The sequence below is a fragment of the Asparagus officinalis genome, chromosome 5 (genome assembly GCF_001876935.1).
Source record: "Asparagus officinalis chromosome 5, Aspof.V1, whole genome shotgun sequence".
In the NCBI taxonomy this organism is placed as follows: Eukaryota; Viridiplantae; Streptophyta; class Magnoliopsida; order Asparagales; family Asparagaceae; genus Asparagus; species Asparagus officinalis.
In genome coordinates, this window is record NC_033798.1 from 117,641,666 (window position 1) to 117,652,872 (window position 11,207).

General features: G+C 36.1%; 1 protein-coding gene across 1 annotated transcript in view; it reads right to left on the minus strand.

The window, feature by feature from the left end:
- The window catches only part of LOC109840878 (clustered mitochondria protein-like), a 23,948-nt gene that overhangs the window by 10,359 nt on the left and 2,382 nt on the right, over positions 1-11,207 (minus strand). Inside the window, exons 4-13 of the mRNA XM_020409689.1 lie at positions 10,849-11,038; positions 10,618-10,749; positions 8,609-8,762; positions 8,140-8,333; positions 7,944-8,045; positions 4,436-4,571; positions 4,103-4,231; positions 2,244-2,640; positions 1,470-1,574; positions 184-302 (exon numbers count right to left, since the gene is read on the minus strand). Of these exons, the coding sequence (XP_020265278.1) occupies positions 184-302; positions 1,470-1,574; positions 2,244-2,640; positions 4,103-4,231; positions 4,436-4,571; positions 7,944-8,045; positions 8,140-8,333; positions 8,609-8,762; positions 10,618-10,749; positions 10,849-11,038 (1,658 nt within the window). The remainder of the gene's footprint in view (positions 1-183; positions 303-1,469; positions 1,575-2,243; positions 2,641-4,102; positions 4,232-4,435; positions 4,572-7,943; positions 8,046-8,139; positions 8,334-8,608; positions 8,763-10,617; positions 10,750-10,848; positions 11,039-11,207) is intronic.

The following is an 11,207-nucleotide window of genomic DNA, read 5'->3' on the forward strand; positions in this document are numbered from 1 at the left end:
ACCCCCCCCCCAAAAAAAAAAAAAAAAAAAAAAAACCCCACCAACACGCACGTACACAATCAAAAAAAACCAGTCAAATGAAGCTCAACCCTGTAATTATATGTGTAATGCAGACAAAAAAACACTTTTTAAGGGGCAAAAAAAAGCTCACGACGATTAGTGAAATGACTAACTCAATGTTACCTGTCATCACTGCCAACAATACCCTTGCATTCCACTGGAGCAGCTAATTTGACAACATTGCCTGAACCATCTACAACAGTGTGCTCCTTCAAATGGAGATTTTTAGCAGCCTCTAGTACCTAGGAAATGGAGAGAAAGTTAAGATTCCATGCAAAGCAAAGATGAAGTACAGCATCATTCTACAAAAAGAAATTACAGAAAGAAACTTATGTGAATAAATTTAGCAGATTAAGGATTTCACATAAAATAGCAATTTAACTAAACGTAAAGGGAGTAAAAATAAATGAACAAAGTAGATCAATTCATCTTCACTCTGATTTTACACGACACCCTTGACTCCCACGTAATAGAAATCAACCTTACTACAAATCAATCACATATAAAGTTGGAAAAAATCAAATCAAATTTAAATCACTTCATCCTAACAAAAAAAATCTAAAAACTAGACTAGTTTTACAAATCAAAAGCTGAAAAGCAACTGAATTAAAAGCTAACACTTAACAATATTTATCCTAACTAACTTAACGGAAGGTCCTCCATAGCAATACTATTGTTTGTTTGCCATTACTGTCGAAAAGCAAAAAATAGATCTAGAAAATAAAGACAAAGGCATGGAGCATCTAATTAAGATGAGATGCAATGAATTTTTTGGTATGACCGAGTAAAAGATCTCGGTTTTGATGTCATCGGGTTCAAAAAAGGACCAAAACAAACGGCTGGCAGCTGTTAATAACGTCTGGAAAGGGTTCAAAAAAATACCCAACATAAATAGGATTTTGTGAAAAGTTCTGAAATGAAAGAAAGCACGATGAGGAGATACCTTGATAGGAATGAGTGATGCATGTAGCCACTAGGCTTATTTGAAGTGGTATGAGTTCTAATGTAATAGTTGTTATTTGAATAATGATGAATGGATCTATAAAGTTACTACTTACTCCAATACTAACGTGTAGGGGTTAACGGATGCTAACGAAAAAAGAAACAGCATTCATATACCCATCACAGCTGACCGTTAGAGAATTGATTGCCTGAGAATTTCCTACCTCTGAAGTTGATCTTTCTAAATGAATCAATATTCATGATGGTGGTAAAAAAAGTAAAAAAATCAGTAAAAACATGTGAAAAAGTTCTTGGGTAGTTAATTTGATTAATGTCATCCATACAAGAATAATTGTGAAGCTGCTGAATTAAAGTAGAATACAAAAACATAAAAGAGTAGCAGGTTTAATAATAAACAAAAATTGCAGGCTCTTTGAAGGTAACGCACAACCAAACAAACATCTCACCTTGGAATGGAAGGATTCACTCCAACATATTTTCTTTCCGTTGTCAACAGAACCATATAGAAGGGAATCTGATTTATCACCTTGAAGGATGCCAGGTATGATGCTCTGCAGGGGTATATAAGAATGAAGAGAAGAATTAACATGAAAAACATGTTTGCTATAAAGCAGACAGCTAGTTAGAAATGCAATGCCATTAAAATTAGGAAACGATGTAGAATCCTGATCATTTCCAATAATCCCCTACCCAATCCAATGGACAAATTACTAACTGGCACACAGGCACACGCAATCACACAAGCAGAAAAAAGAGCAAAATATCCATACAAACCCCTGCATCGAAATCAATGTGTATCAACTGTTGTTGCATTTTCATATATCCCGGATGTATCCACATGCCCGCAATTGTAAGATATGGACAGATGCTCCATTTTGCGTATATATTGGAAGATAAAGAAGAATAGCATATAAAGGCATAGTACCTCCATTGTACTGTGTAAAAACTAGCCACAAAGCCAAAAGAATATATGCACCAGAAAAGATGATGCAATAAATATCAAATAGACAGCGGTGACCATTGATGACTAATCTACCAATAGAGTGCCATTACTTGTTGAGCCCACAGCTTCCAAATGAGTAATAGACAAGTTACTTGGACAATTCAAACAGGTACATTAGAAACTATATCATGCAGTAACAATACGTCACATGGACCACAAACGTGCAAACTCAATTAAAAGAATTGAATAGCATTAGAAAATGGCTTTTATGTCAAACCTGTGCCACTACTCTATGCCCCCTGTAATCAACTATTGCCATGGCAAGATTATAAAGCCCAGGAACATCAGCTTCTTGGTAAGCTCTGGTTCCTTTTAAATCATTATTAGCAGAAGCATATGTAGCCTGCTCACTGTCAGCAATTTGTGCATCACTGGCAGCGGATAAGTTATCATCAACAAGACCCTCGATTTCTGTTCTTGCACTGTCATACGCATTGGTTTCACCATTACACCCACGACCTGAAGTACTGGAAGCTTTCACAGAGGACGTAGATAAAGGCGCTGAATTTTTATAATGCACTGCAGCTTTAGAAATAGTACTAGTTTGACCTTTAGATATCAGTCCAAGGTCTGCATCAACAGCGAAGCTAAAGAATATGTTGTTGTGTACATACCTGAAAGAAGAACAAGTAAAAAAGAAAACCACATTATTTCCTACTCAAACTAAATTGTTGTCAAAGACATTGCATATGCATATATATACTCTCTATACTAATCTTTAGTGTAAAACCGATACATATAGGCAGCATTATTAGCAAGGACACATATTCAGTAAGCAGTAGCAGTGTGATTTGCGCGGAAAGAGCAGCAAATATAGCTCTAGAATGAAGTCTTCAGTATATAGTCATGACATAGAAAAGAAAGAGAAATGTGAGCAAGCTAACAGGAAAACTGTGACCCTAATGAATGTGATGGAAAAATCAGTTTTAACCAGAAGGAGACAATGGAACACATGGTAACTTTTTTCTATTTCATCTCAGTTAGCAAAGAAATGAGGCTATGCAAACAATGGTTCAATGACTTTGTGATGTTTCAGTTTCAGAGAAATCTTCATTTCATCTCATGTAGCCACATTAGACTGTTTATAAGGAATAGAGTTTCTTTGCTCCTAAGTTTCCTGGAAAGGAAGAGCTGGAAGTAGAAATATAAATAGACAGCAATTGTTAGAAGTTCCATCTAATTGCTGTCAGGTGAAAATTTTAAACTAATTCAAAGGCTGATTTGATATGTGCACCATACTCACGAACTTTCAATCTCATTGAAGAAGAGTCTAGGATTCAAGTCCCAACTTCATTACAGAGAGTATAACTGTTATAGACGGAAATGATGTAAAAGAAGATGATAAATGAAAAGTCTAATGTTTGACTTACAATTCAAAAATGATTTCAAAATATTCTGTATTTATGTAACGAATCAGTCCAACCTGCTAATTTGAGAGTGCTGATCAAGTTAGAAACTGGAACCAACTAGCAGTGTAGAAAAATTTCAGCCAGTACTATGCTGCGGGAAAAAAATGCCTTGAATCCTGTTACTAAATTCACCAGGTAATAGGCATATTGCAAGCATCTTGAAAATATCAGATGCTCTCATGATTCAGGAGAGGTTAAGAGCGGAAAATGTACAGTGTGATGGACAAGTAATTGCCATTTACAAACTCCAATTTGAATACGTTCAGAAGATAAATTAGAACTAAGTACAGACTATTGGGCTGACAAGTACCACCTATAAAAAATTTCAAACTATAACAAGTATTCAGACAATATCAGATGATACTGGACGGAGCTTCATGATTAACAAATTTGCCGTATTACATATCTGAGGAAAACAAAAAAGTACGCACAACACAGAAACTACATGTGATGGTCATTTTTATGTTCAGGATTGCAAACTGCACAAGGTCAAAAGTTCATCCTGAAAGGTCATAGGATGAAATTGAAATGCCCTATAATGAACTAATCTTGAAGAAAATACAATCATTTAATTGCAGAGGAAAATAGAACATAGAAGGGAATTTCTGTAGATTTTCTAACAAATAGAAACATGGCATATGAAGCAAAAACTTCTAAGCGGACTCACATATGGAAACACTCTGGATCCGTTGGATTAATAGGGGGGATACATCTGCTGATGACCCCAATTGCACCATTAGTTGCCGCATCGACAAAATCACAAGTCACTTTATATAGAGCACGATCACGCAAGATCCTGAAAAATGAAACCAAATAAGTGATGAAGTAATTGTTTGACAGCAGGAGACAAGAAATTAAAACTATGGAAAATCTAAAATTGACCAGAGAAACCAAGATTAGCAGATAATATCCTCACAAAATCAACTTAACTGCCACAACAATAGGTAGCAGCAAAAGACAATTAAACAAGCATAAAATAGAACTAAAATGAATAACATACCTTTCCTGAAGAGTTGTATGAGGAAACTCACGACAGGATTGTAATTCCTCATTCCAGTCTCTCTGCATGCCAATTAGTTCACTTCCGTAAGAAAGAGAGAATGCATCCTCCGCTCTAGCTGCATCACGCTTATGATCTGCAGATGGTTGTAATCATGGAGTTTATAGTTTGAACAAGCTTTTTTAAAGCTCGCTTCAAAAAAATTCAAAGCGCAAACACTTCAAAAATCAAGAGTGAACCAATTTATCCCTTGAAGCTTATGTCTCATTGCTTAAAGCATAATTGATGTGTGCACTTCACGCTTCATAAAGCGCTTCTCTTTTGATGCGCGCACTTCGGACAAGATAGGAGGATATAAAACGATTTTTAACTTTATGCATCTATGTATCTTCAATATGACCATGTGGGTATAAATAATTAACACACAGAGACAGACACACCACACAAATACCCATGCAGCCAATACACACACAAAAATGTGTACGTATATATGCATGTATGTATATATATGTATATATGTATGTATGTATATATTATGCATGTAGCTTAGTTTATTATGATTTGCATCTGTACTTCGCATATTTAATTCTTATTGACTAATCAGGACATGAATGTATCTACTTGTAAACTATTATACCATAATATATTATATGTTCATAATTTTTACAGATTTTAAAATTTAAATATCCCCGACATGGCCCGATATATCCCCCGATATATCCTTTTACAGGACTTGCCGCAACCGATATGGTCTTTAAATATCCTTTACCGCTTTTTGGCTATTTTGAGTGATAAATCCCCGATATGGCCGATATATTAGCCGATATGTGGACCAATATATCTTTTTATATAGCTTGTTGCAAAATAATATACCGTGTTTGGAATTTTTGGGCGAGATATCAAGATTTTCCCATTATATCAAATGATATTTTGCCCTAAAAAAAGCAGATCGAATGTTGCAACGTTGCTTTGCACTTTTGTTTGTTTTAGAAGGTTGATTAGCGATCCTAAACATATATTATTCATATTTTGTATGCTTAAATTTCATTACATATGTTGAGATTACATTTTAATGCATTATACTATGTAAGCAAACATTCATTATAGCATTCTGATATTTACCACATATCCCCGATATTTCCCCGATATCCGCAATCCGATATGAATTTTGGTCATCCGATATTTCCCCGATATCCGATATTTAAAACATTGTATATATGTATACATGTATGTATGTATATGTTATGCATGTAGCTTAGTTTATTGTGATTTGCATCTGTACTTCGCATATTTAATTCTTATTGACTAATCAGGACATGAATGTATCTATTTGTAAACTATTAGACCATAATATATTATATGTTCATAATTTTTACAGATTTTAAAATTAAAATGCTTCAACTCATGAGGCTTAAGCCTCACGTTTTGAAGCCTATGTCTCGTTTCAATAAAGGGTCAAACGCTTTGCGTTTCACTTCCGCTTTTTTAAACATTGATAAAACGGTGTATGTGGAAATACTACATAGTGGAAAGAATATATACACAAACAAACACACGCACACACATCAAATTCTTTTACACGTCCCCACACAAGAAAAGGAAAAACAAAAAACTTAATTAGCTATTCATTATTTGAATATATGCATGTCCATATTGTACATGTAGGAGCTCATCTCCATGTTTGTATACTAGGGAAGTTTGACCTAAACCAGAGAGTTCTTCTAAGCTCAATTCAGCATAAAAGATACCTACACATCTTTATACAACTATAACTTAGACAAACTCTTTTGACCTTTTTATGGAACAAATCGAAGATTCCACAGCCATGAGTAGCCCAAAATCCGCATAATACAAACTACATTCTTCCCGGCTTCTAATGGTTAAGCATGGTTAATCTGTTCAAACCTATGTTGCCTAGATACGGGTACGGGACATGACAAATTTGTAAAAAAGTAGGGTACGGGGACACGGCTGTATATATAAAATAATTCACTTTAGATCAGTATTGAATTAAATACTTATTACATTTGCAAATATACCCCAAAATATGACAAACATCTCTCAAAATATTACAAGTATATTGTTTAAAATTGCAAATATACCTCCAAAAGTTAGTTCTATATCCCAAAAACTTACAACTAACTAGCATATTCCAAAAGTTAAAACTATATTCCTTGCATAAGAAATAGAAAACTATTTTTACTTTAATTAAATTTAGAACTAATATTATTACTTATATAAACCGAAACCCAAACCCCACCCCATATAAAACCCAAACCCAACCCCCCATATAAAACCCAAACCCCTCCCCATATAAAAAAACAAATGGGCGATGAAAAAAACCCGAACCCAAACCCAAACCCAAACCCCTCCCCATATAAAACCTCATCCTCCCCCCACTAGGGTTTCCGTCTTCGTCACCTCCTCCCATTTCTTCTCGCCAATCTCTAGGGTTTCCGTCTCCCAGTCCTCCATTAATGGCCCCTCACAAGACCGCTAGGGTTTCATCCAGGAACCCAGATCTCGTTCGAGGGATCGGCGAATGTACCACAAGCGAGACATGTGGGTGATCAAGGCCAAGAACGACAGATCTTTCCCCAAACACGACAAGAAACCTGAACCCGTTAAACCCGCCGAGAAACCGCCCAAGTTTTACCTTGCTGACGACGTGAAGACTCCCATTCCCAACCGCCACAAGCCTAAGCCCACCAAGCTCTGGTATGGATTCTAGGATTTTGGTTTCTGGGGTTCCTGGGTTTAGAATTTTGTGTTGATTTTTCCCCCTCACGCATGAAATCGCCGTGTCACTGCCTCTTGGGTGCGAATCCGTACCCAAAACACGACACGGGTACGGGACCAATTTGGCCGTGTCGGGGTATCATAGGTTCAAACTTATAGCTCGACTCTAAATAGGTTAAGTTAACTTGATGAGAAATGCCAGGTTTGATTGGCCAAGAAAACAAGCATCGATAATCTTCTATAAAATAAAAGTCTAAAATAAAAATCAAGTTCCATGGAGTTCTTGCACAAAACTTGCATTTGGAATGCACCATAGTTGGCCATTGACGAGGTGGATAATTTATGCTTTCCAAACTACCTAACACCACGCAAACTGTCATTTCAACTTGCACTGAAAACAGGTACTAGCCAAGAGGTGTTGATATTTACTGAGTGCTGAAACATTAAAAAAGAATCAAACACGCCACTTTGAGAAGTAATTTCAATATTAATCACAGAAAAGTGTCATGTCTAATATTAAAGCTACATAACACCAGAAGAAACCGTGTCATTGAAAACATAACTGTAAATAAGTTGTTAAAAAACTTTCAACAATTTCCACAGACTAGCAAAATATAGGTTAAAATTCCATATGGTAGAAAAAGGACGGACCAGAATCAGGAAAGATGAGAAACTTCATTTCCGTCATTTTAAAGGCATACTTCTAGGATGCAACCAACATAGTTCTGAGAATGAACTATCTATACCAAAACTGGAGGTCTTTGCTTACCTGGGACGGGATAGATACCCAACCACAAGTTAGGTGGTAACAAAGCCTGAACATTTTCAAAAGGGTGAGTGGAAGCTTTCCATTCCAGGATTTCACGAAAACCTGAAGAACATTCAGCCAAAGCGTCAGATATGGCTATTAACCAACTACCAGCAATATCTCGTTTCAGCAAGAAGCACTTCTGAAAAGTTTTAACCTTTTTTGAACTTTGCACTGATCTTCTGGAGCAGACCAATAAGGGTGGTCGCCTCAAAAGCAGGTTTAAGAGGTTTGGGGTTCAGAACAACTCCTGTGCTAGAGTTCACATGAAAACCTTTTGTGGTTCCAGTGATGCAATATTTATTTCCTTCCAAGGTTGCTGCATCCAGATAAATCAAATCTCCAGCAAGCCTGAAAAAGGTAAGGAAAAAAGATGAGATTTTATACCTCGATACAAAACCTTAAATAAATGAATAGTGAGAAGTGTAAAGATTTGACATCAATCTGCAGGCTAACTGCCTTAATTTTCTATTAACTATTGCTTCCACTAGTTGGCGTTTACATAGATTGGGTTTGCACATTGCTATGCTAGAGAAAATATTTCTGGTAAAAATTGCTAGCACGATGTTCAAATAATTGAAAGGAATAAGTTCCAAATAAAGTAGACAACCATACAAAAGGGTTACCTCCTATGACTTGGGGGAGGGTTGAAAGAAGAAAATGTAATGCTCTCCATACATTTGATGTCTTTAGGTGATGACACAACCAAATTGCTGGGAGAAAAGGTCAAATCTTCCATAAAACCCAAGCCTTCAGGCTCTGGAGTCTCCACTTTCGTATCTGTACGACAGAATGGTGAAAAACATAAATTTTTAGAACGAAATGGCTACATACTAAAGAAAAAAAATAATGTAATATAATAAACACAACACACACAAATGCGTGCATGCAAGACCACACCCAAGCACACACAGTTGTAGATCTTTGGTGAGAACTAGTTCCCAAAATAAAGAATGGGAGAACTCCATGGTGAATGGTGAACCTTCTTTTGAACGACCCAGCCATGATACAAATATTCAAAATAGTCTCAACATTTTTTTTGCAATGAACTTTGAAATCAGAGGAAATTTTTAAACTTACCTAATCTATTATTCATAGACTAGCTTCATGTGTTGATAAGATGAACACTGAGCAAGGAGATAACCCATTCTGCAGCTCTTACAAAAGTCTCACGATGAAATTCTCATTGAAAAACTTCAAATACACATGTAAGTGTTAAAGGTCCCTTCAACTAATCAAAACTCCAAAGTAGTAGTGAAGGTTGAGGGTTCTAGTTTTATATTCTAACAAGCTCTCGCAAGTTGGGTGCCTCTTTTCATGGGCCAAAACCTGGCCTCACATCGTACTATTCTTTTTAAACCTGCTTTAAATGTGTGAGCAGTGGGAATTGAACCCGGTTTGCTGAAACCATATTAAAGGTCCCTTCCTCTACACCAAAACTCCGAAGTTGTGGTGAGGTTGAAGGTTATAGACCTATATTCCAACAATATAATTAACATTTAACAAAGTACACACACGTACAAATATAAATAGGAACCATGACTAGAGGATAAATTGGAAAGAACACCATGTTAATGGTGCTTTCTATTTACATGACTAAGACACAAAGGGAACATGTTGTGCATGCACATTAACTTTACACTTCTCACATCAATATCAGTAGTTATTTTATTTCCAAATGTCTCTGTTCCTTTGAAATTTTCTAATAGCCCCACTAAACAGGGATGGGAGATGCATTAACACCCATTTTCCCTGACCACACACACAGACCACAAATGCACACAATGCATACAGACACTGTGACAAGCGTCACCAGACACATTGATGAAATACACACATCGATTGCTCAGTTTGGATGCACTATTAAAGTAGGAGTTAATAAATCATCCACCATATACAAATAATAATCCCACCACTATTTTATTTCCATTTATTCCTATCTTTTTAGGAGGTTGACTGGTTCATATGTACCATATCCCATGGTAAAAGGGGTCAGAATGTGTTAACTCTTACTATTAGGAGTGAATCAAAGTGTGAATGTCTATGACATATGAGTTGTACATATACGTATGTACGCATGCATGTATGCAAGTCTTTATACATGCTATGCTCATGAATATGTATAACAGATTCATCTAATACTTACAGTATGAGTGGCTTCGAGAATATAATGCAAGGGAAATTTTAATTACGGGTCACAAGAAACAATTTGCAGATATCTGAGACCGAAAACAATGTCATTCTCAATATGGATATATGGATATGACATGGCAGTTCTCCACGGTCTAGAGACGAATATAAAGGTGTGGCTTTTCAGCATAGATATGTGACATGTCTTATATAAAGGTGTGCTTTCAGGACTGGTGTGACTTTTCAGCAGTGGGGATAAATTCCTAAGTGGATCGACATGCATGTCATGACCGTCGATGTCAGACATAGCAAGTATTTTACTAGGAAAAATATCCTACGCATCAGCCTTAGGTAAAGATAGAGACAGTCAGAGAACATGATTTATGCACATGTATTTGCAAAGAGAATAAACCAAGGTGTACCAAGGGCAGCTCCATCATTGTTGGTGCGTACATAGGTTATCTATATAGGATAAATAATATATAGGAGAAAAGAATATAAAAACCTTGATTTTTTTGTTGGGCGCTTTCTTGTTGCATGGCTAGTGATGTTGATAATGAAACATGGAGATTGGAAAGGGATAGCAGTTCTCGTGTACGCCGAACATGTGACCTTATAGATCTTTCATCATATAAAGCTGCATAGCCATTACAGCCAAAAAGGTTTACCGACTCAAACTCATAATACAAAATAAAATCAAGAATATGAGAAAAAACATGTCATTAGGTTGATATACCGGCAACCATCTCTAGGAAGCAGCCACCAATAGTAATATCTGCCACTTCAGAAATTTCATTATAATCCTCCAGATGGTGAACTGAGCCATCCTTAGTATGCAGTATTAGATCATAGCAAGTATAGAAACAGGTCTCTGGAGCATCAAGAAGAAATTGTCTAATATCCATCACAGAATCTCCTGGACTCAGCTGTAGACAAAAAGTAGACTTAAAGATGAAAAAAATGAATGAACGATTTCTAGTACTTCCATGTCTTACTAAAAAGGTAATATATCGCTCTACTAACAAAAGAGGCAACACAAAGGGCTAGAAAAAGGACAAAAATAATTTAAAACTAAACTACAATAGCTAGACCGCA